This window comes from Lipophrys pholis (genome assembly GCF_963383615.2).
Source record: "Lipophrys pholis genome assembly, contig: SCAFFOLD_38, whole genome shotgun sequence".
Taxonomy (NCBI): Eukaryota; Metazoa; Chordata; class Actinopteri; order Blenniiformes; family Blenniidae; genus Lipophrys; species Lipophrys pholis.
The window spans coordinates 140262-161339 of NW_028292246.1; the positions used below are offsets into that span (position 1 = coordinate 140262).

At 47.2% G+C, this 21078-nt stretch overlaps 1 protein-coding gene across 4 annotated transcripts in view; it reads right to left on the minus strand.

Annotated features, from left to right (window-relative positions):
• Nucleotides 1-240: 240 nt before the first annotated feature.
• The window catches only part of LOC308128052 (NLR family CARD domain-containing protein 3-like), a 268285-nt gene continuing 247447 nt past the window's right edge, over nt 241-21078 (minus strand). The window contains exons 1-15 of one of the 4 annotated variants that reach the window (XM_080493723.1): nt 18349-18480; nt 17848-18042; nt 17389-17605; nt 16434-16507; nt 14921-15040; nt 13668-13787; nt 12611-12712; nt 12456-12534; nt 11936-12143; nt 9774-11577; nt 9520-9693; nt 6803-6985; nt 2550-2732; nt 2081-2254; nt 241-1776 (exon numbers count right to left, since the gene is read on the minus strand). In XM_080493723.1, the coding sequence (XP_080349849.1) occupies nt 1770-1776; nt 2081-2254; nt 2550-2732; nt 6803-6985; nt 9520-9693; nt 9774-11577; nt 11936-12143; nt 12456-12534; nt 12611-12712; nt 13668-13787; nt 14921-15040; nt 16434-16477 (3198 nt within the window). In that variant the 5' untranslated portion in view covers nt 16478-16507; nt 17389-17605; nt 17848-18042; nt 18349-18480 and the 3' untranslated portion in view covers nt 241-1769. Of the gene's footprint in view, nt 1777-2080; nt 2255-2549; nt 2733-6802; nt 6986-9519; nt 9694-9773; nt 11578-11935; nt 12144-12455; nt 12535-12610; nt 12713-13667; nt 13788-14920; nt 15041-16433; nt 16508-17388; nt 17606-17847; nt 18043-18348; nt 18481-21078 lie in introns of those variants that run through there. The other 3 variants (XM_080493725.1, XM_080493726.1, XM_080493724.1) reach the window with 3 other exon arrangements.

Consider the following 21078-nt stretch of genomic DNA (forward strand, 5'->3'; position numbering starts at 1 on the left):
TGACAAAATATTAATTTGAATAAATTCATTATTTATTTATTGATTAAAAAAAAGGGGGGGCACACCAGATAAACTGGAAATAGCTAATACCAAAAAATCAGTCTTGTTTGTAAAAAGGTTTATTTAAGTTAGTTAATATTTCTGTGTAAAAATATAACAATCTTAAATAAAAGGGAAGGTGTGAGATCCGAGCACAGACTGTTACAAACCAGTGAATTGTCAACAATAAATACACAATAATCACCAAGAATCGTTCAATTCAGCTAACAGGCGTTTATTAACAAAAGTGTATTAATTCATAAATAATTCTGAAATCATCTCATAAATCAACACATTCAAATAGCAAACGACATCTAACACGGAGATCTAATCTATCAAACATCAACACTATGTACAAAGTGTGTGTGTGTGTGTGTGTGTGTGTGTGTGTGTGTGTGTGTGTGTGTGTGTGTGTGTGTGTGTGTGTGTGTGTTTGTGTGTGGCCTGGAGTGATGAGTGTAATGGGTGTAGCGACCTCGAACGTCCACCGGAAGGAGGCAGACTTTGGCGGGTCAGTGTGGTGACTTTGACAACCACTAGGGGCGTGCAGCTGCGGTGCACAGAGGGAGAGCGCAATGGTCTGATGTGTCCACCAGGTGGACGTCAAGAGGAAATGACACTTCCCACGTGACCACTAAAGACATTTGCTCTTTCTGGGGACACAGCGGTTGCTTAACGATCAGATAAACCCGTTGCGCGAGTATGCGTGAGGGGGTCTCGGAACGACGCGGTCTCACCTACTCCCGTAAAGACTGGTGGACTTTGTCGGCCCGGTTCTGAGCGCCGGAGTTCTAACGGGACATGCAGTTAGAATTCTGGTGATGGATGTGGATGTGGTTTAGCAGCACCAGAGAGCAGTTTGGCTGCTAAATGTGACTGTGTGTGTGTGAGCTTATCTGATCAGATAACAGGAGCGGCGGCGGATTAGTGAAGGAGGGGGAGAGAGAAGGGAGTTAAAAAGTTCTGGGCCGGTCCACGTGAGTTAAAACGTGGCTCCTTGTGTCTCCGTACGAAGTCCTGCGTCTGGATGGACGTGAATCCGTCTTGGAGACGGTGTGTCTTCGCAGGTGGGACTTTTATACCGGCGCATCATGGTCCGGCTCCCTGCTGTGCTCACCATGGCCTTGGCCAATCAGAGCGGGGTTGGCTTCAGAGTTTCCGGGGCGTTTTCTACGTCTGGATGGAGTTGGTGGATCCCCCTGGTGGTGAGGTGCAGGGATGCAGCTTCTAGGGAGGGGTTGCTGTGGACCCCCTGGTGGGGGTCATGTGACCAATGGTGAATTTTTCCAGTGGCGACCAAATGTTCCTTTGTCCTGAGGGGGTGAGCCATGGAGGCCAGGCCCAACACAATGAACTAACACATGAGGAGGAGGAGGAGGAGGAAGAGGAGGAGGAGGAAGAAGAGGAGGACGACGAACAGGAAGAAGAGGAGCAGGAAGAAGAGGAGGAGGAGGAGGAGGAGGAGGAGGAGGAGGAGGAGGAGGAGGAGGAGGAGGAAGAAGAGGGGGAGGAGGAGGAGCAGCAGGAAGAGGAGGAGGAGGAGGATGAGGAGGAAGAGAAGGAGGAGGAGGACGAATAGGAGGAGGAGGAGGAGGAGGAAGAGGAGGAGGAGAAAGAAGAGGAGGAAGAGGAGGAGGGTGAGTCCACACAGTTATGGTTCTACGTCACTTGCCCAGGAACCCTGGTTTGATGGGGGTGGATCATCAGGACACACAGCGTCCTCTCTACTCTCACCACCTGCAGAGGGATGAGAGAGATGAGAGGTGATGAGGAGAGTCTCTGTGGAGCAGCCAGGACTTCAGTCCTGTCCACAGCAGCAGCTCAGAGCTCATGAAGGACCACCACTGTCAGACCAACACAACAAGCCTGAGGCTCCTCTGATTGGCTGACTGTGTCCTCTGCTGTCCAATCCTGAAGCTGCTCAGCGTTCTCCTCTCACAGCCTCACTGAGCAGTCAAACTCTGGATCTTTGTTCTCACACTAACTGTGTTTAGTAGAAACCTGCTGGAAGCAGCATGGACTCACTCCAACATCTACTGACCTGAGAGTCTGCAGGCTGCAGTCTGGACTCTGCTGAAGACCAACCAGCTGCTGCACATCTGGACCCTGAAGCTTGTTGGAACCCAGGTCGAGCTCCTTCAGGAGGGAGGGGTTGGACTTCAGAGCTGAGGCCACAGAAGAACAGCTGATCTCTGACAACCTGCAGCCCCTCAACCTGAATAAAGAGAGAAAGCAGCAGAATGAATGAGGAGAACCAATCAGATGTGTTGATGGAGAAATGAGCAGCTCCACATTACTGTGTCCTGATCAATGAGCTGTTCTGTTGTTGTGGATCTTCATCACACTCATCCTCCACATGTCAGCACAACATCCCCACTCCTCCTCATGTCCACACACATCAGTAACAAGCTGCTGAGCTCAGTCCATCTCTCACTGCAGGATCAGAGTCTCACATCACAGCTGCTCACAAACATTTCTCCTTCTACAACAGTAACAGACAGTCAACTGACCCCAGAGTCTCCAGACTACAGAGTGGACTCTCCAGAAAACCACACAGCTGCTCAACTCCTGAATCCTGCAGCTGGTTCTCACTCAGGTCCAGATGTTTCAGATGTTTCAGGAGGGAGGGGTTGGACTTCAGAGCTGAGGCCACAGAAGAACAGCTGATCTCTGACAAACTGCAGTTAATCAACCTGAATAAAGAGAGAAAGAAGCGAGATTAGAGGACAAAGTTTGATGTTGAAGTCATTGAGACTGAAGAAGGTTCAGACTGGAAGAGTTTAGAAATGTAAAGTCCAAACAGCTGAAGCCACCAGGAGGAGAAGAGTCTCATCATCATGCTGATCACTAACATGCTGCAGAGCTCAGTCCATCTCTGTCCTCCAACATCTGGATCACAACACACACACACACACACACACACACACACACACACACACACACACACACACACACACACACACACACACACACACACACACACACACACACACACACACACACACACACACACACACACACACACACACACACACACACACACACACACACACACACACACACACACACACACACACACACAAGTCCTCCTCTCCCTCCTCCCCCCCTCCTCCTCTTCCCCCTCCTGCTCCTCCCCTCCTCCTCCTCCTCCTCTTGCTTCTCCTCTTCCTCCTTCCCCTCCTCCTTCCCCTCCTCCTCCAGCTCTGTTCTCCTCCTCCCCCTCCTCTTCCTCCTCCTCCTCCCCCTCCTCTTCCTCCTCCCCCTCCTCCTCCCACTCCTCTTCCTCCTCCCCCTCCTCCTCCCACTCTTCCTCTTCCCCCTCCTCCTCATGCTCCTCCTATTCCTCCTTCCCCTCCTCCTCCCCCTCCTCCTCCTGCTCTGTTCTCCTCCTCCTGCTCCTCCTCCTCCTCCTCCCCTGCTTGCTCTGTTCTCCTCGTCCTCCTCTTCCTCTGTTCTCCTCCACCTCCTCCCCCCTCCTCCTCCCCCTCTTCCTCTTCCCCCTCCTCTTCTTCCTCCTCCCCCCCCCCTCCTGCTCCTCCTCCTCCTACTCCCCCTCCCCCTCCTGCTCCTCCTCCTCGTCCTCCCCTGCTTGCTCTGTTCTCCTCCTCCTCCTCCTCTTGCTCTGTTTTCCTCCACCTCCTCCCCCTTCTCCTCCCCCTCCTTCTCCTCCTGCTCCCCCTCCTCCTCCTCCTCCTCCTTCTCCTCCTCCTCCTCCCCCTCCTCTTCCTCCTCCTCCTCCAGTGCTATAAGAACCTTTAAATTCAGTGTCTGTAATGAAATTCTCTATATTTTTCCATCAGTTCCTGAAAATGAAGTCAGTTTAACTGAAACTTATTGTGAAAATCCACTGAAATGTCAAAACAAAGTGTCTAAATCCTTTAAAGCTCCTGGCTTGGTGGGACCAGATTGGACCTCTTGGTGGGTTCTGGTCCACGGGCCTTATGTCCTCTGCTGTGATGTGAAAGTCAAACTTAAGGACTGGTGACGTCCTCCTCCTCCTCCTCCTCCTCCTCCTCCTCCTCCTCCCAGAGTGTTTTATGAAGTAATCATGGAACCTGATTGGAACTAACTTCACTTCCAGGTCTTGTATGGCGTTCTGACCGCAGGCTGAGGTCTGCATGAGGCAGCAGGGGGCGCTCCGCTATGAGACGCATCATTAATAGAACTTCTTTCTAATGAAGCCAGACTTTTGCTTCATTAGTAACGACTAAACAAACCACATACTACTGGAAATGAAAGCTTGGATTTGGAGCCATAAAATGATCCTTTTAACGGCTTCATGTGAAAGAAAAGTAGAATCAGAGTGTTTCTGTAGGTTGTCATTGTCCCTCATCACGGTGTGTTAACAGTTAAATATGTGTCCGTGCACAGTGACGTGTCTGCTCAGTACAGGGTGGAGCTCTTACCGCTCCACACCTCACAGGTTCTACTGGAGTCACAAGAAGTTGGAGGAGCATGGAGCGGTGACGTCAGCGTGAACAGGGCCGCTCGGAGGGGCCTGGAGGCTACAATGACGTCATTCAGTGGCACGGAGCCGTACAGAGCTCGCCGACGCATCAAGAATAAAACAGGCTTTAAGGATCAGTGGCGCCACCAGCTGGAATCCTGTACTCACCGTGAGTCCAATTCTTTTGAAGGTGTGGGAAAAAAAAAAAGTTAAAGCCTTGGGCTGCTGTTTCTAGAGCTACAGACACAGAACTAATTCATAGAGCTACACAGAAAAGAATCTCCCATGAACACACCTCTCTCCCTCGTCACAGTTGCATGTTTACCAACTCGTCACAAGAGGGCAGTATTGCACCGTGTGTGTGTGTGTGTGTGTGTGTGTGTGTGTGTGTGTGTGTGTGTGTGTGTGTGTGTGTGTGTGTGTGTGTGTGTGTGTGTGTGTGAGAGAGAGAATCAGCACTGCCGATGTGGACATCAAGAAGAAATGATTGTTAAAGGAGAACCGTTTCAAATAAAGACAAAATGTCGCGTCATTCAAAGCACAAAACCTTTAAACTGGACGAGGAGGCGGATTCGGTGTTCAAAACTTTGACGACTAATAAAAACAGAACCGCTCCACCACTGAAAGTGATATTGGGGATTATTGAGGAGGAGAGTCTCCTCTGTCATTTAGTAGGTTTCTGAAGTCGATAGATATTCGTGCTCAGAGTAGCTAGCGTTTGAAAATCTTACTTTAAAAGGAAAATTGCAGACTTCCTGTCAGATTTAGGTCTGGGGTTCCAGCATGTGATTTGTTGGGCTCAATGAGACGAACAATTAAGTTTTGGTTTGATCAGTCTACGACATTCCTACGGGCCGTTTAAGTGTTTTTGGTGGCCGTTGTAGTGTTTGTAGGTGGTGCTAGAGAGCACATTTTGGCTCTCTGGGGGTTTATTTTTACATTTTCATTTAATATCACCCAGTGTTAATGAGTGAGTCAAATGTGGTGAGTCCCTGAGCATGTTTAGGGGGTCAAATGTATTCTCCTTCAGAGGTTGAGGGCCGTTTTTGATAGAAAATCTTACTTTGAAAGGCAAACTTCGGACTTCCTGTCAGATTTAAGTCAGGGGTAGCAGTACGTGATTTTTAGGTCTCGATGAGACGAACAATTGAGTTTTGGTTTGATCTCTCTACGACATTCCTATGGGCCGTGGTGCCCATTTTGGTTTTTCTAGGTGGCGCTAGAGAGACATTTTGGCTCTCTGGGGCTTAATGAGCGTGCCAAATTTGGTGAGTTTTTGAGCATGTTTAGGGGGGTTTTATACAGGTTTTTTTTTTTTTTTCTTTTGCAAAAAACTAATATTAATAAACATTTTAAATACAACAGGGTCCTGGCGTCCAGGTCCAGGCCTCCTTTGGAGGTCCTGGCCTCCTTTGGAGGTCCTGGTCTTTCTGCTCGGTCCCTCATAATGGTCACATCAGCTCAAACATCTGCAATTAAAAAATCTTTTACTGCCAGAGTGCAGAATACCTGCAGATGTTCCAGCCCTTGGTTTGACATTCTGCTCTGATTTTGGCCCTCGAGGAAAACTAATTGAGGAGCTCCGGTGTTAAGGATTAAAAAAAGGTGCAGCAATTTAAAGCGTATTTAAAAGATGTTAAAAAGTCAATAGGACTAAATTACAGCTCAGGGTTAAAACAATAAATGAAATAAGTTCAAAGTGATTAAAACTACCCTATAGATATATTTTATTTTACTGTGTCTCAAATAGAGTTTAAAAGGCTCAAATAGAGTAGTACTTTTCAGGCGAAAGCAGTAGTGTGTTACTCTAAAAGGCCAGCAGAGGGCGCATGGCGATTGAAGGAGCCTAAAAGCTGCACAGAGGCAGCAGCATATTAAATCCTGCAGCCGAGCCAAACACCAGCTCAAGTGGTCTGCCTCTTTGTTTCCTATTACAGGATGGAATCACACCCCTACATGACACACACTGGGTCAGGGGGGCAACAATGGCAGAGTGAGGGAGAGTTTGGAGCTCCAGCTGGGAGATCAGTGACTCTTCATCCAGGAGAGATCAGCCTGCTTCGAAAGCTGAAGCTCAACATGGAGCGTGTCAGAGGTTGACGGAGAATTCTCCACTGCAGCACCTTGCTTCTTCTACCAAGCTTTGAAATGTGGAGCTCCACACGGCTCTGCCACAGTCACAGGACTAAAGCCCAGAGAAGAAGTCTCAGTTTCTCATGGAGATCCTCAGTGTGGATCATCTCATATCAGCCTGATGTCTGACCTTTAGTGTCAACACAACTTTCACTGCACACAAACTCAAACATGGAGTCTGACCTCAGAGTCTCCAGACTACAGAGTGGACTCTCCAGAAGACCACACAGCTGCTCAACTCCTGAATCCTGCAGCTGGTTCTGACTCAGGTCCAGATGTTTCAGATGTTTCAGGAGGGAGGGGTTGGACTTCAGAGCTGAGGCCACAGAAGAACAGCTGATCTCTGACAACCTGCAGCCCCTCAACCTGAATAAAGAGAGAAAGAGGTGAGATTAGAGGACAAAGTTTGATGTTGAAGTCATTGAGACTGAAGAAGGTTCAGACTGGAAGAGTTTAGAAATGTAAAGTCCAAACAGCTGAAGCCACCAGGAGGAGAAGAGTCTCATCAACATGCTGATCACTAACATGCTGCAGAGCTCAGTCCATCTCTGTCCTCCATCATCTGGATCACACACACACACACACACACACACACACACACACACACACACACACACACACACACACACACACACACACACACACACACACACACACACACACACACACACACACACACACACACACACACACACACACACACACACACACACACACACACACACACACACACACACACACACACACACACACACACACACACACACACACACACACACACACAGTCTGTAAGTAATGTAAATTGAAGTGATTGTTGTTGCATCTAGAAAAAAGGCTGTAGAGTTAATTAGAAAGGTAAAAGGTTGAAGGTATTGAGTGGAGAGTTTTTCAGTATTCTAGGTGTTTGTTGGCTTGTTTAGTTTGGTATAAAGTTTAATTTAAAGATCGCTGCAGACGCTTCGTCCTAAAAGGGCATGAACTTCAGTGTGGGCTTGTCTTTTTTTATTTTCTTTAAAATAAATATCGTTTGACCAACGTGACAGAGAGAGAGAGAGAGAGAGAGAGAGAGAGAGAAAGAGAGAGCAACAAACACTGAGGGTTTTCTCTCTGTTGATTGTATTTGCTGATTATGATTCTGAGGAGAGGAGATTTTCCTCTGAGGAGGACGTTGTTCAGCCACTGAGCGCAGTAGCCAGAGTTATGTGATGCACCTGAACGCATCACCAATGTATCGTCAGCATGAAGATCGTTTATCTGTAAAAATCCATAAATGAGCGTCATTGTTGAAGCCGCTGGGTTTAAAGTGAACGTCCTGTATGCTGAGAGGTAAAATTTAAAAGTGCTGGTACTGCGTACTGGTAAATACCGGCCCACTTAAAGCATTGTTTTAAACTCTAAAAGTATTTCTTTATGTTGTTCAATTGTGAATATTTAATTCAACTAATTCCACATTTAAAACCACTCCAACCTGAATAAAGAGAGAAAGTTTGGAAAGACAAAGTTTCCAGATGTGTGTCAGTAGTTTGGAGATAAACTCAATCACCCTCTTTACTGTTTTCATCTCCATTTAGTCTCAATCTGAAGATTTGATTTTACATTTGATAATAATTTCTATGATTTCTTCCTTACTAATGAAATGTCTCTGGGTCTTTCTCTTTACACTCTTTAATAGATTCCATGTGTCTTTAATAGGATTCTTCTTGTTTTGTTAGATTTCACTGTATTTATTGGCACTCCTCAGGGTTGTGTCCTCCTCCGGTTATGTCTCCCCCCATAAGGACGACACCATCCTGAAGTTTGCAGATGACGCTGCAGTGATCGGACGTATCATTGGAGGAGACGAGGCGGCATACAGGAGGGAGGTGTCCAGTCTGGTGACCTGGTGTGAGGACACCAACCTCACCTTCAACACAGACAAGATGAAGGAGCTGATAGTGGACATGAGGAAGGAGAGGGGCCCTCATCAGCTAATGTCTATCTGGGGAGTGGAAAGGGTGAGCAGCTTCAAATATCTTGGGGTTCACATCAGTAAGGACCTCACCTGGACCCTCAGCACCACTCAGCTGGTGAAGAAAGTTCAACAGCGGCTGGACTTCCTGAGGAGGCTGAGGACATTGGACATGTCCCCAAATAGGGATGGGAATTGATAAGATTTCTCAGATTCCATTTTCGATTCTGTTTAACGATCAAATTCTTTATCGATTCTCTTATCAATTTTTTTGGGGTTATTTTAAATTTTTTTGAAAAAAGGAGAAAAAACAGGTAGATCCCATCCCAAGTAGTGACAGTAGGATTCTTAAGATAATATTAATTTAAAATGAAAAGAAGAAAAACACAGAGGTTCTGTGTGAGGGTCAGAAAGTAAAGACAGTGGTTCATGAAGCTTCATCTGGCCATCACTAGAATAAACTATTCTATTCTATTTTGTCCCGTCGCTGTGCTTCACTCCACTGATTTGACTGGTTGCTCCATAAGAAGTACTGGTCACTGTGAGGCTCTTGCCTCTGCTCTCTCATCCTCCTCTCTTTCCTTGGTGGATCCTCAGCCTCCTAAGTGATGATATTTTCATCCAGCCACAGGAGCACACCTGAAGTGAGTGTCCTGCTGCTGCTGTGCTTGTCTCATGTGTGGTGTTCTTGCTCGTAGTCGTGTCGGTGTCAGAGTCTGAGGCAGAACTCTGTGACATGGAGCATCACAAACACAGTGAGTGGAGGAAGTAAAGCTGCTGCTCTCCACCTGAACTTACACTGGAAACTTTACTTTGTAGTTTTACTTCCTGATTAATAGAGGAGAAAATATCAAGAGGCTGCAGTGTTCTACTGAGATGTTTTACTGATGTTCTAGAGATGTGAGCAGGAGAACAGAGAGTGGTGGATATTAATGATCAATAATGTCAGAACCTGAGAGCTTCCAGTTTACAGTGAGGACTCTCTAGTCCAGGAGAGAGCAGCTTCACTCCTGAATCCTGCAGCTTGTTGTAACTCAGGTCCAGATGTGTCAGACTCGAGGACTGAGAGCTGAGGACTGAGGACAGAGCTCCACAGCTTCTCCATGACAGACCACATCTCCTCAACCTGAAGAAGAACCAACAATGAAAACCAGTTCAATGGTTGTCATGGACTCAGTTCTACATATTTGTTCATGAACCACGTACACAGCTTTGTTGGAGGCTTTGACCACTGGCAGCAGCTTCAGAAGAGCCTCCTCTGAAGCAGAGTATTTCTTCAGGTCAAACTCCTTCAGATCTTCTTCTGATGACAGTAAGATGAAGACCAGAGCTGACCACTGAGCAGGAGACAGTCTACCAGTGGAGAGACGTCCTGATCTCAGGGACTGTTGGATCTCCTCCACCAGAGAACCATCGTTCAGTTCATTTAGACAGTGGAACAGATTGATGCTTCTCTCTGCAGACAGATTCTCACTCAGCTTCTCCTTGATGTACTGGACTGTTTCCTGATTGGTCTGTGAGCTACTTCCTGTCTGTGTCAGCAGACCTCGGAGGAGACTCTGATTGGTCTCCAGTGAAAGACCCAGGAGGAAGCGGAGGAACAAGTCCAGGTGTCCATTTGGACTCTTCAAGGCCTCGTCCACTGCTCTCTGATGGAGATGGTGGAGATTAACTTTCTTCTTCAACACTTTTGACCTCCGGGACGTTTGTTGTTGTTCATCCAGGAGGTTGATTCCAGAGCTGATGAAGGTCTGATGGACATGAAGAGCAGCCAGAAACTCCTGAAGACTCAGATGGATGAAGCAGAAGACCTTGTCCTGGTACAGGCCTTGCTCCTCTTTAAAGACCTGTGTGAACATTCCTGAGTACAGTGAGGCTGCTCTGAGATCCAGGCCACACTCTGTCAGGTCGGAGTCATAGAAGATCAGATTTCCTTTCTGCAGCTCATCAAAAGCCAGTTTTCCCAGAGACTCCACCATCTCCCTGCTCTCTGGACTCCAGTGTGGATCTGTGGCAGCTCCTCCATCATACTTGACCTTCTTGACTTTGGCCTGGACCACCAGGTGGTGGATGTACATCTGAGTCATGGTCTTGGGCAGCTCTCCTCCCTCTCTGCTCTTCAACACCTCCTCCAGAACTGTAGCAGTGATCCAGCAGAAGACTGGGATGTGGCACATGATGTGGAGGCTTCGTGAGGTCTTGATGTGGGAGATGATCCTGCTGGCCTGCTGCTCCTCTCTGAACCTCCTCCTGAAGTACTCCTCCTTCTGTGGGTCAGTGAACCCTCGGACCTCCGTCACCATGCCGACACAGTCAGGAGGGATGTGATTGGCTGCTGCAGGTCGTGTGGTGATCCAGAGGCGAGCAGAGGGAAGCAGGTTCCCCCTGATGAGGTTTGTCAGCAGCACATCCACTGAGGTGGACTCTGTAACATCAGTCAGGATCTCAGGGTGCTGGAAGTCCAGAGGGAGTCGACACTCATCCAGACCGTCAAAGATGAAGAGCACCTGGAGGTCTTCAAAGCTGCAGAGTCCTGCTTCTTTGGTTGGAGTGAAGAAGTGATGAACAAGTCCCACCAAGCTGAACTTCTTCTCCTTCAGCACATTCAGCTCTCTGAAGGTGAATGGAAATGTGAAGTGGACGTCCTGGTTGCTTTGGTCTTCAGCCCAGTCCAGAGTGAACTTCTGTGTCAGGACTGTTTTCCCAATGCCAGCCACTCCCTTTGTCAGCACTGTTCTGATTGGTGGAGATCTTCCAGGTGAGGCTTTAAAGAGGTCTCCTGGTCTGATGCTGCTTTCTGCTCTGGCTGCTCTCCTGGATGCTGTTTCAATCTGTCTGACCTCATGTTCCTCATTGACCTCTGCAGTCCCTCCCTCTGTGATGTGGAGCTCTGTGTGGATCTGCTTCAGGAGGGTGGACTCTCCTGCTTTAGAGAGCCCCTCAAACACAACCTGGAACCTCTTCTTCAGGGCACATTTCACCTTCTGTTGGCAGACTCCAGGAGAAGTTCCTGAAAAGAAGAAAGCAGGAATGAGTTGAGTGTGTTTGACATTGAATGTGAAGATGACAGTGTGTTAGTGGAGATGTTTCTCCTCCATCAGCTCCATCCAGCTCCTCAGTGGAGACCAAACAGCCTCTGATCTGATGCAGATGTTTGCATCACATGAGCAGCAGAGTTCAGGAACTCTCTTTGTGTCTCCTCTTCTCTGCTGCTTGTTTTGGACTTTCTGTCTGTTTCACACTTTCTGTGTCTGACCTGGAAATGACCTGTGTTCTCTGGATGGACTCTGTTTCTGACTGCTTTCTGCTCCAGCTGAGAACATTTCAGCTTCATCTCCATCCTGTGAAATGAGATCAAATCCTCTTACTGCTCCACAGATGCTCAGCCAGCTCCTCCTGCTTCATCCTCCTCAGGAAGTCCAGGGTGATCCTCAGAAATGACTCTCTGCTGCTCCTCTGCTCTTCATCCTCATCCTCCCTCTCACTCTCTGAGCATGCTGGGTAATCTGGACTCAGGAGCTTCTTCATCTGCTTCAGCTCCTTCTTCATGAAACTCACCATGTTGTCCTCCAGCTGCTGGAACAGAGAAACATCTGGAGTTGACTTTGAGCTGAAACTGAAGCCAGATTGAGATGTGAGTGTAAATCCAGTGCAGAGAGCAGGATGGACAACATGTGAAGCCAAACCACACTTCATGTGGGATCTCCAGCAGAAGCAGCTTCAAGCATCAGTGAAGACTGGAAGCTGGATGAAGGTTGGACTGTTTCACTTTGGACCTGAATGGATCTAATAAGCTGAGTGTCTGTTTCATGTTTCAGCTGGAAGTCACAGCAGCTTCTTCTGTCTCATGATGTGACAGTAAAGTGTTGAATGGAGACGTGTTCTCACCATAAATGTGGAGTCCAGATGTCTTTGATGCTGAGGGGCGGAGCCACCAGGGAGAAGCTGGGAGCTCTGCTGGCTCACGCTGCAGAAACATGTTGACTTTGTTAAAGCTGCTGTGTGGTGTGATGAGGAATCCTGAGACAAACACTGATTCTCACCCCTCATCAGCACTTCCTGCTCCACATTTAAAGGTTAAGAGTTCCTCCTTAGACCAGTCACTCTTCATGGACACACATCTGGATGGAAACCCAGAGTCAGAGCTAAAAACAAACACAACATCAGGAACAGACTGACTGGAACAATGGAAGATACATGGAAGAACTGAGACTTTGATTCTCTAAGTCAGACTTTGTGAAAATACTGTGAGGATATTTAATAGTTATAAACTGTAGTTCCACATTTAAAGTTACTCTACCAGAAAAACAATCTTCAAAATGTACTTCCTATAAAACATCTCCCTTCTGCAGAGAGAATAAACCAAAACACCAAAACAAGACCATCAACACTCATTTGGACTCATTTCCAACCTGCAGTTTCCCAAATCGATCCACCAAAGTTGATGTTTACAAACAAAACATCAAACTGTGTTGATGTTTCCTAACTGACATCATCTTGGGAAATCTGCCACAAGGGTTTCTGGGATATCAAAGATGGCGTCGCAGAAGCTGAAGCAAAATGATCCACATTGGACCGATTCAGCCCAAAATAAAAGACTGGACTTTTTCAGAGAAAGAGGATTAGAACCTCCAGAATATTCTTAAATGTTGTGAAACTGATCATTAATCAGCAAGAGGTCAACACACTGGTATGTTCCTTTAAATTTAAATGCTGGAATTATGTGTTTGTGTGAGTGTCATGACCAATTCCATTCAGAAAGGTATTAATGTATCAGAGATCAACATCAACAACTGAAACTGGATCCTACATGTTTCATGTTTCCTAAATGGATTCTGGTGGAATAACTTTAAAGTTAAAAATCATTCAGTTCAAATCTTTTACATCCCCCCATCCCCCTCTCCTCTGGTGTTCCTCAGGGCTCTGAAACCAGCAGATTCATCATCAAAATAGGACTTTTGAAAGAGTGTAGGATCAGACTTTGCTGGTCAGTTTGCAGTTTGGACTCTTGTACTAAAATACTGGAAGTGAATCTTAGAGTGAGCACAACTTCTCTCACTCTGGTTTTGAGGAAATAAAAGAAAAGAAAGAGTTTCTTACTTTGTGTCTGAAGGTCCAGGTTCAGTACTGAAGTTTAGTGGAAGATGTTTGGACCGGTCACTCTTCATAGACAAGCTGCTGGATACTGAAGACCCTGCTGTGTGTCTGAGCTTCTCACCTCTATACACACACACACACACACACACACACACACACACACACACACACACACACACACACACACACACAGTCAGAATGTTGTATTAGATCAACAGATCACACTTGGTTCTTCTCATTTCATTTCCTGTTTTCAACAAAAGAACTTTAATGTTATTTTCTTCTGGAAAAGTTTTCAGGACTTGATCAGTAAAAATATGTTTGATGAAAGAACTTCAATAACCTTCATGTCATTTCCAATCTGCCTTTTGTTTCAAAGTTCCTGGAAAAGTAGTAGCATCTGATCTGGACTCTGACTTTTCCCACAATAATCAGTATGAACAGTTCCAGTCTGGTTTCCCTCAATGAAGCTCAGAAACAGAAACTCTCATCAGAATCACCATCAACCACCTGACTGCAGCTGACTCTGGACTTTTACCCTCCTCCTCCTCTTCCTCCTCTTCCTCCTGATCCCCCTCCTCCTCCTCCTCCTCCTCCTCCTCCTCCTTGAATCTGAGTACAGCCTGTGTCTCCAACTCCATTTAACCCTCCTCTACAGACTGACGTCCATCAGACTGTTCATCACATCACTGGATTGGTTCCATTGAATTCCATTTGATTAAATATGATTCAATTCAATTCATAGAGAACCACAATAATCTCAAGGTACTTCTACAGAGAAAAAAACTCAACTGTTCCACCACAGCAAGTAAAAGCAACAGTAGAAAGAAAAAACATTTTAACAGGAAGGAAAGTGGAGAACCAGACTCAGAGGACTAGACTTTCTGTAGAACCAGACTCAGAGGAGGAGACTTTCTGTTCTTCTGGTTGAAGGTTCAAAGATAGAAAGTGATGAAGTGAGAGGACAGGGACAGAGGGAAACAAGCAACATACAGATTTGTCTTTAGTTGCATTGAGTTTATTCAGTTCAAATCTTTTACATCCCCCCATCCCCCTCTCCTCTGGTGTTCCTCAGGGCTCTGAAACCAGCAGATTCATCATCAAAATAGGACTTTTGAAAGAGTGGAGGATCAGACTTTGCTGGTCAGTTTGCAGTTTGGACTCTTGTACTAAAATACTGGAAGTGAATCTTAGAGTGAGCACAACTTCTCTCACTCTGGTTTTGAGGAAATAAAAGAAAAGAAAGAGTTTCTTACTTTGTGTCTGAAGGTCCAGGTTCAGTACTGAAGTCTGGTGGTTTAGCTTTGGACCGGTCACTCTTCATAGACAAGCTGCTGGATACTGAAGACCCTGCTGTATGTCTGAGCTTCTCACCTCTATATACACACACACACACACACACACACACACACACACACACACACACACACACACACACACACACACACACACACACACACACACACACACACACACACACACACACACACACACACACACACACACACACACACACACACACACACACACACACACACACACACACACACACACACACACACACACACACACACACACACACACACACACACACACACACACACACACACACACACACACACACACACACACACACACACACACACACACACACACACACACACACACACAGCTGTATCAGATCAACAGATCACACTTGGTTCTTATCATTTCATTTCCTGTTTTCAACAAAAGAACTTTAATGTTATTTTCTTCTGGAAAAGTTTTCAGGAATTGATCAGTAAAAATATGTTTGATGAAAGAACTTCAATAACCTTCATGTCATTTCCAATCTGCCTTTTGTTTCAAAGTTCCTGGAAAAGTAGTAGCATCTGATCTGGACTCTGACTTTTCCCACAATAATCTGTATTCTGAATTTCACCTCTTACAGATTAAACTTGGATTAGAAAGGCCCACAAAGCAACATCAAGTGAGCGGCTCTGCGGTGAAGCCTGGAAGAGCATTAAAATAGAGGAAACCCAGCGAGCGCCTGCTGACGTCATGAGTTCACAACTTCAGCCAGTCATTGCCTGCAAAGGCTTTTCAACAAGTGTGAGAGATGAAGGATTGATTCGCTCTTATTTCATTGGTTCAGTGACTTTTGAGCCTCTGACATGAAGGGATTGTGTTCAAATCCTTTAGTTCCTCACATTGTTATGGGATGTTTTAGTTGAAGCCACTGAATTAAAGCTGAAGTCTGGAGGGTTTCATTTCTATTTCCTGTGGTAATATACAGAACAAAATGAGACAAACTTTGTCTCTGGACAAATCTTTGTGGACCAAACTGTAAGTTAGTGATGTGGGACGTTTGGACTTCAGTGTCATGTGGAGACGTCCACTTCCTTTAAACTCCCTGTTGGAAAGGTGACACTGCTCTGACCTTGGATCAGGTTAAGAGGAGTTAGAAACTCTGACCTGAAAGACAACACATGATCTTCTAGTCTTTGTCCTTTCTACTGCTTGTCCTTGTGTCTTTCATGATCACATTGGGACTGATCATGGGGACGGTGGAATGTCTCTGCACCTCATGTCCTTTACTGCAGCTCTTTGTCTGCTGCCTGTTGAAATCACTTCAGCTCACTTTGGATGACTTGAAATCACTGAGCCTTGAGACGTGTCAATACAGCAGAGCCACTTTTACTACATTTCATCTTTCTATGGAGTTTACATTTAGTGTCCATTCTTCTGTTTGCTGTTTGACTGAATGCAGGAGGGGGGGACGTCTCTTACCTGTCCACACACTCTGGTGGGTCTTCTTCATCCACGTCACACATGTTGAGTCAGACAGAGAGAAACACACCAACCTGCTCCACACACACACACACACACACACACACACACACACACACACACACACACACACACACACACACACACACACACACACACACACACACACACACACACACACACACACACACACACACACACACACACACACACACACACACACACACACACACACACACACACACACACACACACACACACACACACACACACACACACACACACACACACACACACACACACACACACACACACACACACACACACACACACACACACACACACACACAAGATCATGTGGGTGGTGCAGCAGGAAACAGAAACCCACATCCTGGTAGTTCCAGTTAGAGACGGTATCATTCAGTAGACTGAGATCAGAGAGCGACAGCCGAGACAAAACAGAGAAAGAAGAACAACAAGAAGCATAAATAATGAACAAACAGAAGAAATAAGATGAGAGAAGAAAATATAGAAACATGAAAAATACAACAATCATTAGGATTAATGTCAGATGGAGGTTTCAGGGAAAAATGAAGCGTCTGGATGATAAATAATGAGATGATTGAGTCGTGTGTGTGTGTGTGTGTGTGTGTGTGTGTGTGTGTGTGTGTGTGTGTGTGTGTGTGTGTGTGTTTTAGACGAACACAAACTTGAGCCAATCAGAGTGAAGGAGGGCTGAAGCCCCGCCCACTGCTGAATGTTTTCAGAGTTTCTCCATGGAGAAGAAAAGAAGTGAAGAAAGGAGTTAAATGGAGGATGAAATGTTTGTCCAACAGGTGAAGAAGAAGAAAGCAGCTGTCAGAGGTTTGTGATGGTGTGAATGAAAGAGAAAAAGAGAAGTTAGAAAGTCTTTTGCTCCGTTGTGGAAGCTTCTAAAGAGCTGAGAGATTCTCACCTGAACTCTCTTCTCTTCTTCTTACAGACACTTTTCCATGTGTGAGGAAACTTGTGGAGAGAAGAAGCTGCTCTTCGTCCGTCTTCGTCCGTCTCTGATGTCTAACAACCTCAGCGTTCTCTGTCCTGCTCTCTCTCACACACCCAGATGAGTCAGCAGCAGGAAGTGGGGCCCAGTGGGGGAGTTGTTTTCACATAAATCACGTGTTTCCTCCGTTCTACTCAGGAAGAGCAGAAATGTGTCAGAGGGGAAGTGATGAAATATGAGCTCCTCTAGGCACAGAAATCACCATTATAAGAACACAACAATGTGTCTCATTCAAACACAATCATCAATATAAACGGTACAAACCACAAACTGTTTAAATTACTTGAAATATGTGGTTTGATGAAAACAAGACAATATTGTTAAACTATTGTAAAAACATTTGAGTTTGACGTGGCTGTCACAAATACACACCAGTCATGAGAACATAGCCTCTGTGATTTAGAGTCCAAGACGCCTGCAGATAACAGAATGTTGATTCTGAGAGTCTGAGAGTCTCAGACTCACACAGTTCAATGGTTCCTCAGGAGGCTCGCCATCGGGTTTCCTGAACCTGGAGTCCAAATTCTGACGGAATGTCAGAATTCTCCTGGTCCAACCTTACAAGGCCTGGTGTATGAACAAAATAATATGCTCAGGTAACTTAAAGCTAACGTTCCATGGCTTTAAATTGAAGTAAAAGTCCGTAAAAGTTCCAGCTTATTTGAATTTAATAAGTTGCATTCCAGCCGACATCACGCGGAGAGAAAAACATCACGGCTGCGCTTCAATTACGCCTCCAATTTACCCTTTGATCCACTAAAGTAACATAAAACAGCATAATTCTGCTATAATAGCTCTCCATGTCCACAAAACTAAATAAATAGATGGAGAAAATATCCTTAAAATGAAAATAAGTTAGTTTTTCCCACTCACCGTGTCCCGTCCAGCAGTGTGCACCAACCACGTCACCAGAGCAAACCAGGTGGTAACAACAAGATTCCGATCACCTTTCTAAATATCCGAGAAACTGAGAACTCTTTCACTAGTTTCGTTGGCTGTTTTTCTCTTTCTCCTTCCAAGCTGCCAGCTCCGTGTCTGCAGAGCGTCTGGTATAGAGCAGCAGGAAGAAAACAACCTGGTTGGCTGCGCCTGGTCACATGGTCCCCACTGCGACGTGACTTCTTCAAAATAAGAGTCTAAATACATCTGAACCCCAAGAAAATAAAAGAAAGTAAAATAAAATAACATGATTTATATCATTATTAATATAATCGCTTTTATTTAGTTCGGGCTTTATGGACCTGGGTTACACTTTTGTGCCTCATTTGAGTGGGGATGACGTCTCCTATCAAGACTAAAAGCCTTGAATACAGTCTTCTTCACTTTTACATTCTGTCTGCTTTTCACATTTAGTTTGGAGTCAGATTGTTAAAACACTCCAGGCTTCAACATGAGGTGGAGGAGGAAGAGGTGGAGTTTGGAGTCAGATTCACCCACTACTCCCTCTGCTTCACCTGCTGCTCCCACTGCTCCATCCACTACTCCTTCTACTGCACCTGCTGCTCCCACTGCTCCACCCACTGCTCCACCTACTGCTCCACCCACTACTCCCAATGCTGTACCTGCTGCTCCCACTGCTCCACCCACTACTCCCTCTGCTTCACCTGCTGCTCGAACTTCTGCTCCCACTGCTCCATCCACTACTCCTTCTGCTTCACCTGCTGCTCCCACTACTCCAACCATTGCTCCCTCTGCTCCACCCGCTACTCCCTCTGCTTCACCTACTGCTCCCACTTCTTCTCCCACTGCTCCACCCACAACTCCCTTTGCTTCACCAGCTGCTCCCTCTGCTCCACCCACTACTTTCTCTGCTTCACCTACTGCTCAAACTTCTGCTCACACTTCTGCTCCCACTGCTCCACCCACTACTCCCTCTGCTTCACCTGTTGCTCCCACTGCTCCACCCATTACTCCCTCTGCTTCAGCTGCTTCTCCCACTGCTCCACCCATTACTCCCTCTGATTCACCTGCCGCTTCCACTGCTCCACCCATTACTCCCTCTGCTTTTCCCACTGCTCCACCCATTACTCCCTCTGCTTCACCTGCCGCTTCCAATGCTCCACCCATTACTCCCTCTGTTTCACCTGCTGCTCCCACTTCTGCTCCCACTACTCCCTCTGCTTCACCTGCTGCTCCCACAGCTACACCCACTACTCCCTCTGCTTCACCTGCTGCTCCCACTTCTGCTCCCACTGCTCCACCCACTGCTCCCTCTGCTACTCCCACTGCTCCACCCACTACTCCCTCTGCTCCACCCACCGCTCCACCCACTGCTCCCTCTGCATCACCTGCTGCTCCCACTACTCCATCCACTACTCCCTCTGCTTCACCTTCTGCTACAAGTGCTCCACCCACCACTCACTCTGCTTTACCTGCTGCTCCCACTTCTGCTCCCACTACTCCCTCTGCTTCACCTGCTGCTCCCACTGCTCCACCCACTACTCCCTCTGCTTTTCCCACTGCTCCACCCATTACTCCCTCTGCTTCACCTGCCGCTCCCACTGCTCCACCCACAACTCGCTCTGCTTCACCTGCTGCTCCCACTGCTCCACCCACTACTCCCTTTGCTTCACCAGCTGCTCCCCCTGCTCCACCCGCTACTCCCTCTGCTTCACCTTTTGCACCCACTTTTGCTCCCACTGCTCCACCCACTACTCCCTCTGCTACTCCCACTGCTCCACCCACTACTCCCTCTGCTGCTCCCACTGCTCCACCAATTACTCCCTCAACCTCACCTGCTGCTCCCACTGCTCCACCCACAACTCCCTCTGCTTCACCTGCTGCTCCTACTGCTCCAACCACTACTCCCTCTGCTTCACCAGCTGCTCCCCCTGCTTCTCCCACTGCTCCACCCAGTACTCCCTCTGCTTCACCAGCTTCTCCCTTTGCTCCACCCACTACTCCCTCTGCTTCACCTTCTGCTCCCACTGCTCCACCCACTAATCCCTCTGCTGCTCCCACTGCTCCACCAATTACTCCCTCAACTTCACCTGCTGCTCCCACTTTTGCTCCCACTGCTCCACCCACTACTCCCTCTGCTTCTCCCACTGCTCCACCCACTACTCCCTCTGCTTCACCAGCTGCTCCCACTGCTCCACCCACTTCTCCCTCTGCTTCACCAGCTGCTCCCCCTGCTTCTCCCACTGCTCCACCCGCTACTCCCTCTGCTTCACCTGCTGCTCCCACTTCTGCTCCCACTGCTCCACCCACTACTCCCTCTGCTTCACCCTCGGCTCCCACTTCTGCTCCCACTGCTCCACCCACTACTCCCTCTGCTTCACCTGCTGCACCCGATTCTGCTCCCACTGCTCCACCCACTACTCCCTCTGCTTCACGTGCTGGTCCCACTTTTCCACCCACTAATCCCTATGCTTCACCTGCTGCTCCCAATTCTGCATACACTGCTCCACCCACTACTCCCTCTGGTTCACCTGCTGCTCCCACTGCTCCACCCACTACTCCCTCTGCTTCACCAGCTGCTCCCAATGCTCCACCCACTACTCCATATGCTTCACCTGCTGCTCACACTGCTCCATCCACTACTCCCTCTGCATCACCTGCTGCTCCCACTACTCCACCCACTACTCCCTCTGCTTCACTTTC